Genomic DNA, 15,782 nt, shown 5'->3' with positions numbered 1-15,782 from the left:
CCGCTGGATTCTTTCCATAAGCTTATTATACGTTTTCTTCTCCATGGCTTGCCACCACACTAAGACTCCGTACGGCAGAGTCGGAGGCACCACCGATATGTAGACCCAATGCATTAGAGCGGCTGAGAGGCCCCATGTGCTGCTAAGCATCTTCTTGGATGCATATAGCGCTATGGTGCCCTTTTTTACCCTCTCTACTACATTGGCCTTCCATGTCAGCTTGCTGTCAAGTACAATGCCGAGCTATTGACTTATGTTTTAGGGGTCAGCGTGGTTTTGTTTATTTTCGGGGGGATCCATTGCGGCACCTTGTATCTCTTGGTGAAGAGAATAGAGTTCGTCTTATCCGCATTGATATTGAGACCTACCTTCTCCGCCCATTCACATATCTCACTGAGCGTTGTTTCCATGCTCGAGCTGAGGGTCGATGGACAGACTCCCGTGATAATTATGCTTATGTCATCCGCATAAGCTGTTATCTTTGGTGCTTTCCTCTCTAATCTCTTGATTAGGTTGTCTACCACCAGATTCCATAGGAGGGGCGACAGAACCCCACCTTGCGGCGTGCCTCTGTGCGCTCCTCTCACCATGGAAGCGGTGCCCCAATCTGAATTTACCCGACGACAACTTAGAAGATTTCGTATCCACAAGTTGATAGCGGGGGACGAGTTGATCGCTTCTAGGCGATCCATTATTGCGTCCGTGCTAACGTTGTTGAATGTCCCGGATATGCCCACGAACACTCCAAGTGCATATTCCTTATTGTTTAGGGCTCTCTCAATAGTGGTTACCAACGAATGTAGTACCGTCTCCACTGATTTTCCCTTCGTGTGGGCGTGCTGGTTGGTCGACAGTAGTCTCCCTACATCGTTCCAGCAGTTTTTCCAGCGTTTTAAGTAGGAATGAGGTGAGGCTTATCAGTCTGTAATCCTCATCTTTCCGCTGCTTGGCGAGAGGGTCTCTAGGGACTTTTCTATGTCTTCCGCGGATTCTACTATGCCTGGAGAGATCGCGAGCCGTGTCGCGATAGTCTCCTTGAACATTCCCCAGTTAGTATTCCTGGGGTTCCTGAAGACTGATTGTTTTGGAGAGTGTTCGAATGCGTATTGGAACCGTATGTACTTATGATATGAGAAGGATAGTCTCTCAAGGACTCTCCATTCTGAAACCAAAGTACCTTGTCCTCTTACAAGAGTAAGATCTAGCACGTTTGAGGAGGTGGGACCTACAAAGGTGTGTTCCTCCCCCACGTTTGCTATACTCCGGTTGGTTGAGAGTATAAAGTCTAAGAGGGACTCACCTCTGTCATTTATGTCGGGTCTCCCCCATACGCAGTTATGCGCGTTGGCGTCTGCACCCACGAGCAGTTGCTGGTCCTTCGGGCTGGCTTCTACCAAGCTCATGAGTTCTTCTGGTGGGGCCGTCCTGTCGTGTGCCATGTAGCAGGAAGCAGCCAAAAGGCGCTTTTTCCCGCTCTCTAGCATCACCACGGTCAGGTCATCAGAGCTGTAATGAGACATACGGTTAGCGTGTAGACCCTTCCGTACAAGTACGGCGGTTCTATTCCTGCTTACCGTTGGTGGATGGAGCAAATTGTAATTTGCGGACTTCAGTCCGGCGATGGCATTGCCTGAGGCGATCCATGGCTCCTGGACCAAAGCTATGTCGGCGGATCCTTGCTCCATGGCTATGAGAAGTTCCGCCGACGCGACCTTGCTCTTATGGAGGTTAAGCTGCAGCACCCTGAGTGTCATAGGTACTGGGTCAGGTCACCGTCCTCTCCTTCGTCGGACTCATCCAGCGTAATTTCCCGGTCGGCATCCACGATGGTTTCCAGACCTAGGTCCTTCTCCACCACATCTGCTTTCAGGGTGTGAGCATCCTTATCCCCGGGGTGGCGCTCTTTGAGGCGCAGGTAAACGCTATTCATGCCCTCCTTTGCCTCCTTGTTTATCTGGAGGACTGCACTTTGCCCCCCCTCCTTGGGTGATGGGGCCCCAATGTGCAGAACCTTCCAGTCCGCGGTTGGGATATCCGGGTTCTGACGCTGCAGCAGCTTCAGCGCTCGGTCCGCTTGGATTGCTATGGGGAAGAGTACCTTCGCTTTTGGAGTGGATGAGATTAGCCCCCGGTCCACCACCTCTAGCTTGGCTCCCCCCCACAGCGCCTCCAACTGGCAAACCGCTAGCGTCAGCCACTTTCTCGTCGGGTCATCCATGCACTTTAGGATTTTGACCCCATTTAGCCACCCAGCGCCATCGAAGGTGGGCATGGGAGCTTCGGGATCATCCTCCATCTGTGCGTACAATGAATCAACGAGCTGCGGCTTCATCTCTTCTGTCAATGAGGGCCACGATCATGTGTTTTGCGGTTTTTTGGGCTTTTTCGCCATTTGGGGAAGGCCTGCCTCCTTAGGCCCGCGTTGCCGCTTGCTCCCCGGTGCGTCCATAGAGGCGCTTTCTGTTGAGCGTTGCCTTTTGTTGGCAAGCGTCTCCTCCACCTTGTTGGCGAATCCGCCAGTCGAACTCATGTGGGTTAGTTTGGCGAAGTGAAGCCTCCTCTCAGCGATTTTCTCCTCAGCCCAGGTAAGCTTTGCCTTCTCCTCTGGGGATAGGGCGGCTTTTTCCTGGAGCCAATCCTGGATGTTGAGGGCAGCCTTGTACAGCGCCTTGGCCTTCATTCCCTCGCTTGACCGCTTTGGACCGTCCCTGCGCTGAGATCTGGTGCCTGGTTTCGGTGAGTGGAGCTGCACGCTCTCAAAGTCAGAGTCTGTATCGACTATGGCACGTGAGCCGCTCAACTTCGCCTGCGTAGTTTTTTCGGCAGTAGCGTTGCAACTGACATGACCTGCTCCCGTCACATCAGAGGTGTAACCGCTGGCGACACGCAGAGGATTGCTCCCCCCATGCCCGCCGGTGGTAGCGGTCACGCCTTTGCCCGACGTTTGGGCTGACATCCCAGCCCTGGTTTCATCCTTTAAACCCTCCAGAGTGGTATCTTTTATTGGGGTACCGCCCACTTGCGATTTATGCCTTGCGCCAGGCACCTACACCCATGGCTAACGGCTCACTTCCTTAGGCTTTTTAGGGCAGAAGGAGTTGAACCGTGGCCTTTGCTAGACACCGTATTATCGCGGACGGGGCAAGCAGCAATGCATTACCCGTGCCGGCACCTTCGGGGAGGGTTCAGATGGAGGATTTGCCAGGCCATGCAAACTAATAAATATCCGATAAAATTGATCAAATAACCCACTTTTCATGCAATTATAAGGAAAACCGCACTATTTTCCGATTCTTTCTATGTAAACTATAGGAATTCGGCATCCGATTCCTATAAAATGTTTAAAATGTATAGGATATAGTTTCCTGATACTAATTATTTTGATCCAGTATCATCCGATAAGTATAATTTATCGATTGGTACAGTTTCAAGTTAATATCTCTTAAATTGACGGAGTTATTAATTTTGGCGAAAAAACTAGTCGGCTGGACCATAGTGCAATGTATCAACATTGTATTGCAGTTCTTGATTTAGTTCTTGGTTGAATGCATCGTGCATTGATCGAATTGACGCAATCATTCCTACTTCAATCAGTAACTTGTTCGAAATAGTCAAGCATTGATCCTCAATCAGAACCAATCTTTTATTGTGGATTTTAGCAGTTATTTGGATGATTATGCGATTGAATGCGAAACCGATGTACGATATCTTCCCATAAAGGGGCCCATCCACAGTAGAACATGTTGGCCGAGCATGTTGAGCTCGACGAAATTTTCATCGTTAGTGGTAGTGCTCGCGTACAAATTTCGTGTTGGTCGAGCCGCTCGAACGAAATAGAAATCATTCTATCTAGCTTGTGTTCGCAACAACATGCTCGTCAATGGATGGCAATGTTGGCACGAACATCACTTGAAGCAAAAGTTTGTAGCGACAACACGTAGTAGCGGAGCTCTAAAATCTCAAAACAATTTATGCAAGAATTTATTTATTGCTTGCAAAATGAGCAATCTTTGTGGCACACAAAAAGGATCCGAGTTCCTGCAGAAGGCAGTACCTCATTTGGACATCATGAATGCCAAGAAACCGAGGGACGAAGCTGGCATTTATGCTGAAGGGTGGGCTACAATGTTCATGGAGCTAAGCAAGGAGCAGCGGCTATACCCTAAAAAGGGTATAGATGAGATCCTCATGCAAGGCCACCACTCTTTCATCCACATATTTTGCTTCCGTTTTTGCGCTTCCTCTTTCTTTTTTTCTTTTCGAAGCAAACATTAATTGCCAAAAGTGCACAAAAAATATATTATCCATCGCCATGATTTTTTTTTTGCTTTTTTTAAAATTATTTTTATTTGAGCAAATACATAAAAATAAAGATAAAAACATAAATAAAAAATATTAAAAAAAAATTGTTTTCATTAAAAAAAAACCTAATTTTTCACTTTGATACCCTGTAAAAAAGGGAATGAGTGGGCGAGGCATATTTTCCATAAATATGTACATTTTACAACAATTTGCTGTCAAATGGCGTTTAAATTATTTTATTATCTTATTTGGTTCAAAAGATATATACGTCGTCCGTTGCCATGTTCACTTCTCAAAGATTTCCCAGCAAATGATGTTTGGAAGCATGTTGGCACTAGTTGGTGGCAAATGAAATTTTTGCTCGACGAGCGGCTCGGCCAACATGTTCTACTGTGGATGGGCCCCTTAACTGCATTGGTTGTGAAGGAAAACATGTGGTGATAATAATTGCGAACAGCGTTCGTATTTGGTACGCGTTTGATAAATCAACTGAATCCGCAAGTGTTAAATCCCAATGATAATCGTTTTCCAGCAAACCCAATAATTGATATGCTTCTTGATATGTTTGGCATTGGTGGCCATTCACAGTTTTCAAATGCGCAAATGATTTTGGTCCACGTACATTTACCAACAGCAGTCGCAAATAAAAACATTCATCATTTCTAGGATGAACAGTATAAATGCGACCTAGTGCATCAGTGGAAACCACCTGTGGCCAATCTGGAACTGGGGTTCCTTGTTTGCGACGTTGGAATTTCTTTGTTGATTCCAAATGGAATACTTGGGCATTTTAATGTACATCAGCGACGCAGCGAATGGATCTGCTTCACAAATTGCAAAGAAGGTAGTCAATGTGGCCGATGGTGGTCCCTCAGCTCGTTGTGCCGGATTAACCTCAGTGAAGTAAACCAGGGACCGTAAATAATGATTATTGTCGCTATTTTTAAATGAATAAATCAATTACTTCCAATCAACATAGAACAAGCTTGACTAGCACGTTTTTATCCTTTAAGGATACACTATAAATATCCTTGATGATTTTTAATTTTAATTGTTATATTTATTCTTCTATTGTTAAACATTATTTTTGAGCAAAAAAAATAAAAATCACAAATAATCATTATGCTTGAGCAAAAAAAATAAAACTCAAAAATAATGATTATTCGTGATTTTTATTTTTTTTTTTGTTCAAAATAAAACTCACCTAATATTAAATAATTGCAACAAACACAGGTAAAATACATTTTGTTGTTGTTGTTGTTGTCAATTGTTGCTCTAGGGTTCCTTTATAAGGACATACGACAATATTGGCAATATCCTTAAAGGATCAAAAGATCTAGCTTGGTGAGTTTTATTTTGAACAAAAAAATAAAAATCACGAATAATCATTATTTTTGAGTTTTATTTTTTTTGCTCAAGCATAATGATTATTTGTGATTTTTATTTTTTTTTGCTCAAAAATAATTATTAGTCTTGATTTAAAAAATTAAAAATCGATAAGTAATCATTACAAAGTAATTTTTAAAATATTCCTTATAATGATTACGGTCCCTGAAGTAAACTCTTTGGCAATTTTCAAAATGCACTGCTAAATGTACAACTGTGGTATATCTTTCATGAATTTGAAATGACAATAATCGCCACAGTGCTTCATTTGTACTGACGTATCTGCCCATTTGGAAGTTGCTGATTTCGTCATTCGCATTTTCCGACGCGATACCAAACACAGCCATGTCGCTGCCTTTTGTTACGTACTTGCACAAATATTTGATTGATTTGGCCGAATGACAACTCTCAACATTTGCATGTGTTTCGAAAATTCGTGATAGCAGCGGGCAATATGGTACAATAAATTCGTTTCCAATCCCAATCTCTTGATTTTTAACTTTAACTATGATAGTTCGACCATTTCCCTCTTTTGAACGCCGACGATACTTTGCACATCCATCGTTCCCTGTGACTATTGCAGCAACTAACGGTCGCGGATATCGTTTTGTACATTTTCCATCAGCCATGCAAGGCGATAATGGATTTAATGCACCGCACGGTCCATGCACCATCTGTGTCGTCACAATGTCTGTGGCTGGATCAGGAATTTCAGCTGATGATGATGATCAACTTCATTTGAATGTAATTTGTTCAGCAACCAAATTAAGATATGAGCATGCGGTAGTCCACGCTTCTGCCATTCCACCGAGTACATATAACAACGTGTGTCATCAAAAACTCGATACTTAGTAAGCACATCCATCATAACCTTCAGAGTAGGTGCTTGCCAGTTTTGACACCTGCCTCCCATATTCCGCCAATGTGCGGAGCCGGAGGGGGTGTGAAAGCAAAAAGGCATTCGTTTCTTGAAGCGAATTCGTGAATCACTTCTGCTTGCTCCTCGATCCGTTCGCTAAGAGCCTGGAAGTGGCGACTAGCTCCGACGAAGCTCGTCGCGGTGACCTCGGGTCAGTAAGCACGAACCGAGGAATAGATATCTCATCAATTTGAGACAGGGTGCTTTTTATCACATTCCATGCGGTTTTCAAATGCAACGGAATCGACTCATCCATCTAGCTTATTAAGCCAAAGTTCCTGCAATAGGAGTTTTCCTTTAATAACAATGGGACTTAATAAGCCGAGGGGGTCAAACAGCTTCGATGTCGCTGATAGTATGTTCCGTTTTGTCGCTCGGAACCCCATGACAGAAGTGTCAATTTGATCTTGAAGTTATTTTCCTAATGCCTTAGGTATTCCTAACGCCTTAGTTGACTCTGAGTCCGAGATACAGTGTCGTGAGGTGAGTTTAAAAACCACTGTTTGAAGAACCTGAGACACTTTAGACTTGATTGAGGAGCTAACTCTACGCATGCAGCACCAGTTAGCATGTCCTCGACGTAAAATTCGGATACAATTACTTTTGCAGCTCTAGGGAATGAAAGTTTCGCAGATTCACTAAACCTTTTCAATCACCAAATAGCAAGAAAGGGGGCTGGTCCAGTAATATATGTTACGGTGTTGAGCTTGTATAATCTCAAGGATTCAGAGATGTCTCTTCTCCACACTATAATTTGAAACTGCATCTCCTTTACATCGGCAGTCAGGGCATACCTGAGCAGCCGGAAGCGGAGTAGAATGGAGAACCACTCTTCTTGAATTGTCGGCCCAACCATCAGGATGTTATTTAAAGCCACCTGAGACAGGACCTTAGAACACGTTGTCTGTAGGCGACATATGACCTAAGGCGAGATATTCTTCCATGAGTTCGAAGTACCTTCATGTTAGGATCTTGAGACAACCTTCGCTCAAGCGACAAAAACCGCCGTTTTGCAACCTCAAAGTAGTTGGCTAACCCATTTGGATCAGACTTGAACGGCAGCCCAATTTCAAACCGACCTGATGGCAAAAACCTGAGTATTTTTCCTGTGTTTACATAACTTATGCTCAGGCGATAGAATTTTCTTTGGGGATGGCCTTTTTTCGAGTGACCATAACTTTTGTAGTGTGCTATCAAACGATACTAACGGTTTTTCACTACAACTAAAACTATTCACCACTTGTTTCGGAACAGACGATTTGTATCTGGCCGAGACAGCCCAACCAAGAAGGGTCTTTTGAAGAGTTGGATAGTAAGGACCTTGTCTAATTTGACCAAAAGCTTACAATTCGAAAAATGAATTAATGAATTAACATATCCAATGACGTGGCATGCATAACATGTGACGTGGAAGGCTGATCTTGGTTAAAAGGAGGAGACATACTCTCTTGGGGTGGTGGCAACGCTAAACTGTTATCAGGCACTGTATATCTATGGAGTAGAATGTGGTGTGAGCGGTCGCATGCTCGAAAAAAAGACACAAAGTCTTATAATCGAGCTGTTCCTCCCATTTTTGTTTGGTCACTGAGTCGACTCGATTTAGTACCAAATAAATCAACATTGCATTCTAAATTTTTTGATCATCTCCTATCGATAACAGAGTACCGTAAATCGATGAAACAGTATCGATACGGTTTCCTAAGGTGGATTCGGACTGATGCGATATTTTCTGAAGACTAAGGTAGGTAGGCAGGTAAAAGTGGTGAAGACGCCCTGGCCGCCTCCAATTAGAGCTGAGCTCCGCTTTGATCCACGCCCTCGATTTACTGTTGTCTGCGCCCTACTTAGTACCAGCCCGTGTCATTCAGGTAAGCTAGGTTGGCAGCTACTGGCTGCCTTCCAACTTCCCCTAGTGACTCGAGTTGGTGTGCTCCGAAGTATCGGGCTGAGTGCCGGGCAGTGGCACAGCAGATGCTCTGGTGTCTCCTGCTCGCTTGGTTCCTTGCAGCTTCTGCATTGTGGGTTGTAGGGTAGACCCATCTTACAGGCTTGCGTGCCTATTGGCCAGTGGCCGGTGATGGTTGCCGTGTCCCTCCTGATGTCCTTATTGCTCTTGGAGATCAGTTCTGCGGTTCGTTTCCTATTGAATTCTGGCCAGCATAATTTCGATCTTCTGTGCCTTCGTCGACCATTCCTTGCTGGCTATTTGTTTGAAATGGTCATGAATTTCCGTCTGGACCGAGTTCAGGGAGATCTGGATATCTGTTGTTACTGAGTGTTCTTCTGACCCTTTTCTGGCCAGCTCGTCGGCTTTCTCGTTTCCGACTATGTCATTGTGTCCGGGTACCCAGGCTATTTGTACCCTGTTGTCTTCTGCGAGTCTGTTTAGTGGCTTTTTATATTCGGCCACTAGTTTTTACGTCGTCCGTGCTTGTGCGAGGGATTTGATCGCCGCCTGGCTATCTAAGTGTATCCTCACCGTGGTATTCCGGAGGCCTCGATCTAGCGAAAGTTCGGCAGCTTACAATATCGCGAGAGCCTTCATCTGGAAAACTATCGCTGACTCTGGGAGGTGGTAATTTTCCTCCACCTTACAGCTCTCGGCGTAGATTCCGGCCACTACCTCGCCGCTCATCTTTGAGCTGTCGGTGTAGAGTGATACCTCATCCGGTTCGGTTACTCTCCCTCTCTTCCAGTATTCCCTTGTAGGGTATATAGTGATGTATGTGCTACCGAATCGCAGTTCGGTTATCATGTAGTCTGTGTCTTCTGTCGTCTGATAGTTTATCTCGTTCAGAATCCTGCAGTGCCCGGTGTGGTAGTCTTTCCAGCTTTGACTAGCCTTTAGTCGTAACGCACTTTCTGCTGCAGTGTTCCTGATGTAATGCTCTATCGGTATTATGTTCAGAATGGCATTTAGTGCCGCTGCGGGGCATGATCTTAGTGCTCCCGTGGCTCCTGCGCATGCCGATCTCTGTATCCTTGTGAGTTTCTGGACGTTGTATGCCCTAGTTAATGCTGGCCACCATACCAGTGCTCCGTATGTGAGTATGGATCTTACAACGGCTGTGTAAAGCTATATTATTATCCTGGGGTGGATGCCCCAGTTCTTTCCGAACATCTTTCTACAGGAATAGAATGCTATGCTTGCTTTCTTGATTCTTTCGTTGATGTTCTGTTTCCATGAAAGTTTCGCATCCAGTATCACTCCCAGATACTTTGCATGCTGTGATATCTCTAATTCTATACCATCTAACATATAATACTATTGAAGAGAGACTCACCCCTTTCGTTTGTCTCCTTACTTCCCCACAGTGTGTGCCTTGCGTTGGCGTCACACCCGAGAATGAGCGTCGTCTTAGTCTCCTCGGCCCACTGCATCACCCTATTGAAAGCTTCAGGTGGTGCTGGTTCGTCATGGGCCATATATCCAGAGGCTATTAGTATGGCTGTCCCATCCGCCACCTTGAATCTTGCCACTGCTAGATCTAAGTTGCTGAGATTGGGGTAGAGAAGTGTATTAGGGTTGTTTTTATTGATTATACCCGCCCTCGGCCTACCTATCGAGTTTGTGTATAATGTTGTATAATGCCAGAGATTTGCCCGTGCCTTGTCCATGGCTCTTGTATGAGGCCGATGTCGATGTCCTTCTCCCGGAGAAGGACACCCAGATTAGCTGAAGCGTGGGAGCTGCGCTTTAAGTTGATCTGAACGACAGTCGGCATTAGATCGGGGTGATGTTAGGGGTGCTGTCGTCGATTGCCAAGTCGTCCATCAGCTTGTTGGCGTCCTCGACTTCGTCTTTCAGAATATCGTCCGGTTCGTCTAGGAAGACCTTTACCTTGGCTTTCCTAATGCCGTACCGGACTTTAATGTCTGCTGCCTTCAGCTGTTCTAGGCAGCGCTGGTTTATCAGGAACAGGTATGGCTGGCTGGACTTCATCTCCCGTTCCGCTTTGAGGATGGCCCAGTCCTCCATATCGACTCCCTTGTTCATTGCTTGCAGAGTCTTGAGCACCCTTTCATGGCTAGACAGCCACTTGGGTAACCAAATGCGAGCTCTTGGTCTCCTTGGGATGTCCTTGGCGGGGACCAGCTTTATGCTTATCCCCCTCCATGCGTTGCCTAGTCTGGCAACGCAATCCGCCAGGAAGTCCCGCGAGAGCTCATCGTCGCACCTAATTGCCCGGTGCCCCCTAACCATTTTCGAGGAGTCAAAGGACGGTGACTGACCCGTTGGCTAGGACAGTATCTGGATATCTGTTGTTACTGAGTGTTCTTCTGACCCTTTTCTGGCCAGCTCGTCGGCTTTCTCGTTTCCGACTATGTCATTGTGTCCGGGTACCCAGGCTATTTGTACCCTGTTGTCTTCTGCGAGTCTGTTTAGTGGCTTTTTATATTCGGCCACTAGTTTTTACGTCGTCCGTGCTTGTGCGAGGGATTTGATCGCCGCCTGGCTATCTAAGTGTATCCTCACCGTGGTATTCCGGAGGCCTCGATCTAGCGAAAGTTCGGCAGCTTACAATATCGCGAGAGCCTTCATCTGGAAAACTATCGCTGACTCTGGGAGGTGGTAATTTTCCTCCACCTTACAGCTCTCGGCGTAGATTCCGGCCACTACCTCGCCGCTCATCTTTGAGCTGTCGGTGTAGAGCAGTGCTCGGCACCATCACAATCAACCAAAAAGCGCATTTGTGTGAGTGAGGTACGAAGCAAAAATGACGTGAGTGTGTTCCGTGTGTGTGAAGTTTACGCTATCCGTGTGCTGGCAGCGCTGCCGGCAGAGCCTTTGCCTATCCCATGGGCTTGGGACGTGCCGACTACTGGTGTAGAGTGATACCTCATCCGGTTCGGTTACTCTCCCTCTCTTCCAGTATTCCCTTGTAGGGTATATAGTGATGTATGTGTTACCGAATCGCAGTTCGGTTATCATGTAGTCTGTGTCTTCTGTCGTCTGATAGTTTATCTCGTTCAGAATCCTGCAGTGCCCGGTGTGGTAGTCTTTCCAGCTTTGACTAGCCTTTAGTCGTAACGCACTTTCTGCTGCAGTGTTCCTGATGTAATGCTCTATCGGTATTATGTTCAGAATGGCATTTAGTGCCGCTGCGGGGCATGATCTTAGTGCTCCCGTGGCTCCTGCGCATGCCGATCTCTGTATCCTTGTGTGTTTATGGACGTTGTATGCCCTAGTTAATGCTGGCCACCATACCAGTGCTCCGTATGTGAGTATGGATCTTACAACGGCTGTGTAAAGCTATATTATTATCCTGGGGTGGATGCCCCAGTTCTTTCCGAACATCTTTCTACAGGAATAGAATGCTATGCTTGCTTTCTTGATTCTTTCGTTGATGTTCTGTTTCCATGAAAGTTTCGCATCCAGTATCACTCCCAGATACTTTGCATGCTGTGATATCTCTAATTCTATACCATCTAACATATAATACTATTGAAGAGAGACTCACCCCTTTCGTTTGTCTCCTTACTTCCCCACAGTGTGTGCCTTGCGTTGGCGTCACACCCGAGAATGAGCGTCGTCTTAGTCTCCTCGGCCCACTGCATCACCCTATTGAAAGCTTCAGGTGGTGCTGGTTCGTCATGGGCCATATATCCAGAGGCTATTAGTATGGCTGTCCCATCCGCCACCTTGAATCTTGCCACTGCTAGATCTAAGTTGCTGAGATTGGGGTAGAGAAGTGTATTAGGGTTGTTTTTATTGATTATACCCGCCCTCGGCCTACCTATCGAGTTTGTGTATAATGTTGTATAATGCCAGAGATTTGCCTGTGCCTTGTCCATGGCTCTTGTATGAGGCCGATGTCGATGTCCTTCTCCCGGAGAAGGACACCCAGATTAGCTGAAGCGTGGGAGCTGCGCTTTAAGTTGATCTGAACGACAGTCGGCATTAGATCGGGGTGATGTTAGGGGTGCTGTCGTCGATTGCCAAGTCGTCCATCAGCTTGTTGGCGTCCTCGACTTCGTCTTTCAGAATATCGTCCGGTTCGTCTAGGAAGACCTTTACCTTGGCTTTCCTAATGCCGTACCGGACTTTAATGTCTGCTGCCTTCAGCTGTTCTAGGCAGCGCTGGTTTATCAGGAACAGGTATGGCTGGCTGGACTTCATCTCCCGTTCCGCTTTGAGGATGGCCCAGTCCTCCATATCGACTCCCTTGTTCATTGCTTGCAGAGTCTTGAGCACCCTTTCATGGCTAGACAGCCACTTGGGTAACCAAATGCGAGCTCTGGGTCTCCTTGGGATGTCCTTGGCGGGGACCAGCTTTATGCTTATCCCCCTCCATGCGTTGCCTAGTCTGGCAACGCAATCCGCCAGGAAGTCCCGCGAGAGCTCATCGTCGCACCTGATTGCCCGGTGCCCCCTAACCATTTTCGAGGAGTCAAAGGACGGTGACTGACCCGTTGGCTAGGACAGTATTTTGTCAGTTACCATCTCCGCCAACTGGTTCTCGAACTCCTCCCATTCCTCCATCAGAAGGCGCCCATCGTCGTTGAGCTCATCGACAAGTGCCATTGCGAGGCTGTCTCGGCCCACCTCGCTGAACTTCTTCGCCGGTTTGACGAAAGTGGTCGGTCTCGGTGCTCCCTTTGCGTCCTTGGCTCTCTTCGGAGCGCTCTCGCTCACCTCTTGTGAGCGGTTGCGCTTTGCTTGGGGAGGCAAAGACGTCTCTGGATGCTCCTTACGATAGCGCTCGTATTCCTCGATCACTGCAAGAAATCTGGCTTTGTCACGCGGGTCGGCTTTGCCCTCCTTTTCATTCCTCGCGATTTTGGCGAGGATGAAATGGGCCTTGCTTGCCTGCGCCTTTCGTTGCTGGTGGGTCAACGGCTTTGCCTTTCCGTGTCCGCCGGTCGCTTTAGCTTGGCTTGCCGCAGCTTTACTTTGCTTTGGTTGTGTCGCTTGAGGTGTGCCTTTCTTAGCACTTCCCTCTGTATTGGACGGAGCTAAAGTCTCATCGACTGAGCGCAGTAGCTCCTCCTCGTCCAGTTCGCTTTCCGTCGATGTGTTGGGGTTTTACCTCCCCCACGAGGTCCGAAGCGGATTTTTTGGTTGAACTCATATTTCATAAACGCCCGCGTTGCTCGGCAGAGTGAGCACGGCGGGACCGAGGGGTTTGGGGCATTGAAGGAAGGTTGACCGTGGCTTCGCCCCTAAGCCCTGGGAAGGCTCCGTTCGAACACAGCTGGTTTAACCCCTCAGCTGCAAACCTTATAGTCAGTGGGCACGGGTCGCTTTACACGCCTGACTTTCCAGGAGGCACCGCGCGGAGGACCTTCTCTGAGGAGAAGGTGGTGTCTATCAAACCGATATTCACCTGCGAGTCGACTTGGTGCTCCATTAGAGCCAATATTCATCGACAGTTGCCCTGCTGACTTTGCCTTGGATTGGCGCACCCTTACCACCCTTCTGAAGACTAAACAATGTTGAAATATTATTCATAAAATTAGGCATTCGTTATCGTATACCTTTTTTAAACTGACCAGTGCAATTGCTCTCGGTGATTTGGTAAGCTTTAATTGTTCCTAAAGCTTCACCAGAGAGGCATGAAATAAGGTGGTTAAGAACCAAAGTTTCGAACAGGCTGATGAAGGAGTTTCGCTGGTGCTCGCTGTCTTCAGGGCATATAACAGCGACATTATCTTTGCCTTGGTTACGATACTCAGATCTTCCAACTCGTCGCCAAATTCATCACCACTATCTATGTCTTCTATCTGTCCTTGTAATTGATTTGCCTTATTTATTGAAGCATTTAAGTTCTCGAGTGACATTTTTATTCTGCCTCTAAAATCGGAATCGATCCTTGCTCTAGTCGGCGAATGTTACTGACCCGACAATGGATTTGCTTTTCAGCTCTTCCAGAACTGATTTATTTTTGTTTCTAGGCTCATTTTGTGTTAATTAATTAATTTTAACAAGAACAAATTAATGGCCGAAAATAAATTTTCTAATCAGACAACGACGACAAATATTTAATAATTTTCGAATGACTTAATAAAATATTGTATTTAATCAAAAATATATCATTTTCAATTTAATACAATAATTAACTTTTTGTTCGAACAATACACTGTTATAAATATTTTTCTAATGAGAACCACAAAAAAATAACTTAAATTGAAAATAATGTCACGTAGTATCAATACGAGGGTGGGCTGATAAAAAGTCGGCCTAACAAAGAAAAAAATTTTTTAAAAATTCATAAATATTTTATTCGATTAGTGTTTTCTATCAGCTGATTACTGTGAAAGTTTCATGCGGTTTTATCAACACTGGTAATTTTGGCGGGACTTTTAGCGCATTCACTTTTGCATTGTCGTCAACATGAACAAAATCGAATATCGTGCTGTCATAAGATTTCTGTTTTTAAAAGAGAAATCCAACGAAGATATTAAAAATGAGTTGGACAAAGTTTATAAGGATTCAGCTCCATCGTTTTCAACAATAAAATATTGGACTGCTGAATTTAAACGCGGGCGGACAAGCATTTTTGACGATGACCGCCCGGGTCGTCCCAGAGAGGTGACAACACCAGAAATTGTGGATAAAGTCCATGGAATGATACTGGATGATCGCCGAATCAAGCTGCGAGAGATTGCAAATGCTCTAAACATTTCTCGGGAACGCGTTGGACACATTTTACACGAATTTTTACACATGAGTAAGCTTTCGTCAAGGTGGGTGCCGCGATTGCTCACAATGGAAAATAAACGCAACCGCTTGCACATTGCGAAGGAGAGTTTGGCATTGCTTAACGCAAACAAAATCGAATTTTTTCGCCGTTTTGTGACTGTTGACGAAACCTGGATTCATCACCATACACCAGAGAGTAAGGAACAGTCAAAGCAATGGATTTCAACTGGAGAAACGGCACCGAAAAAGGCAAAGATCGGTTTGTCGGCCAACAAGGTGATGGCAACGGTTTTCTGGGATGCCCGAGGTGTAATTCATGTGGATTATCTGGAAAAAGGCAGAACAATTACGGGGGAATACTATTCCAATCTCTTGGGACGATTTGATTCGGAGCTGAAGAAAAAAAGGCCTCACATGGCGAAGAAAAAAGTTTTGTTTCACCAGGACAATGCTCCCGCTCACAAGAGCGTTGTCGCCATGTCGAAATTGTGTGAATTGCACTACGAAATTCTACCCCATCCACCCTATTCT

The 15,782-nt window shown here is 45.9% G+C and overlaps 2 protein-coding genes across 2 annotated transcripts; both read right to left on the bottom strand.

Annotated features, from left to right (window-relative positions):
- Positions 1 to 10,331: 10,331 nt before the first annotated feature.
- On the bottom strand, positions 10,332 to 10,811 carry LOC121503179 (uncharacterized). The gene has a single exon (XM_041777397.1). The coding sequence runs from the start codon at positions 10,809 to 10,811 to the stop codon at positions 10,332 to 10,334; it is 480 nt and encodes a 159-aa protein (XP_041633331.1).
- A 1,698-nt stretch (positions 10,812 to 12,509) lies between these two features.
- Positions 12,510 to 12,989, bottom strand: LOC121503180 (uncharacterized). The gene has a single exon (XM_041777398.1). It carries the CDS (start codon positions 12,987 to 12,989, stop codon positions 12,510 to 12,512), a length of 480 nt encoding a protein of 159 aa, XP_041633332.1.
- Between the last annotated feature and the right edge of the window lie 2,793 nt (positions 12,990 to 15,782).

Source organism: Drosophila kikkawai, chromosome 2R (assembly GCF_030179895.1).
Source record: "Drosophila kikkawai strain 14028-0561.14 chromosome 2R, DkikHiC1v2, whole genome shotgun sequence".
NCBI lineage: Eukaryota > Metazoa > Arthropoda > Insecta > Diptera > Drosophilidae > Drosophila > Drosophila kikkawai.
The sequence above is the reverse complement of the archived record's forward strand: the minus strand, read 5'-3'. Positions and strand labels throughout refer to the sequence as shown.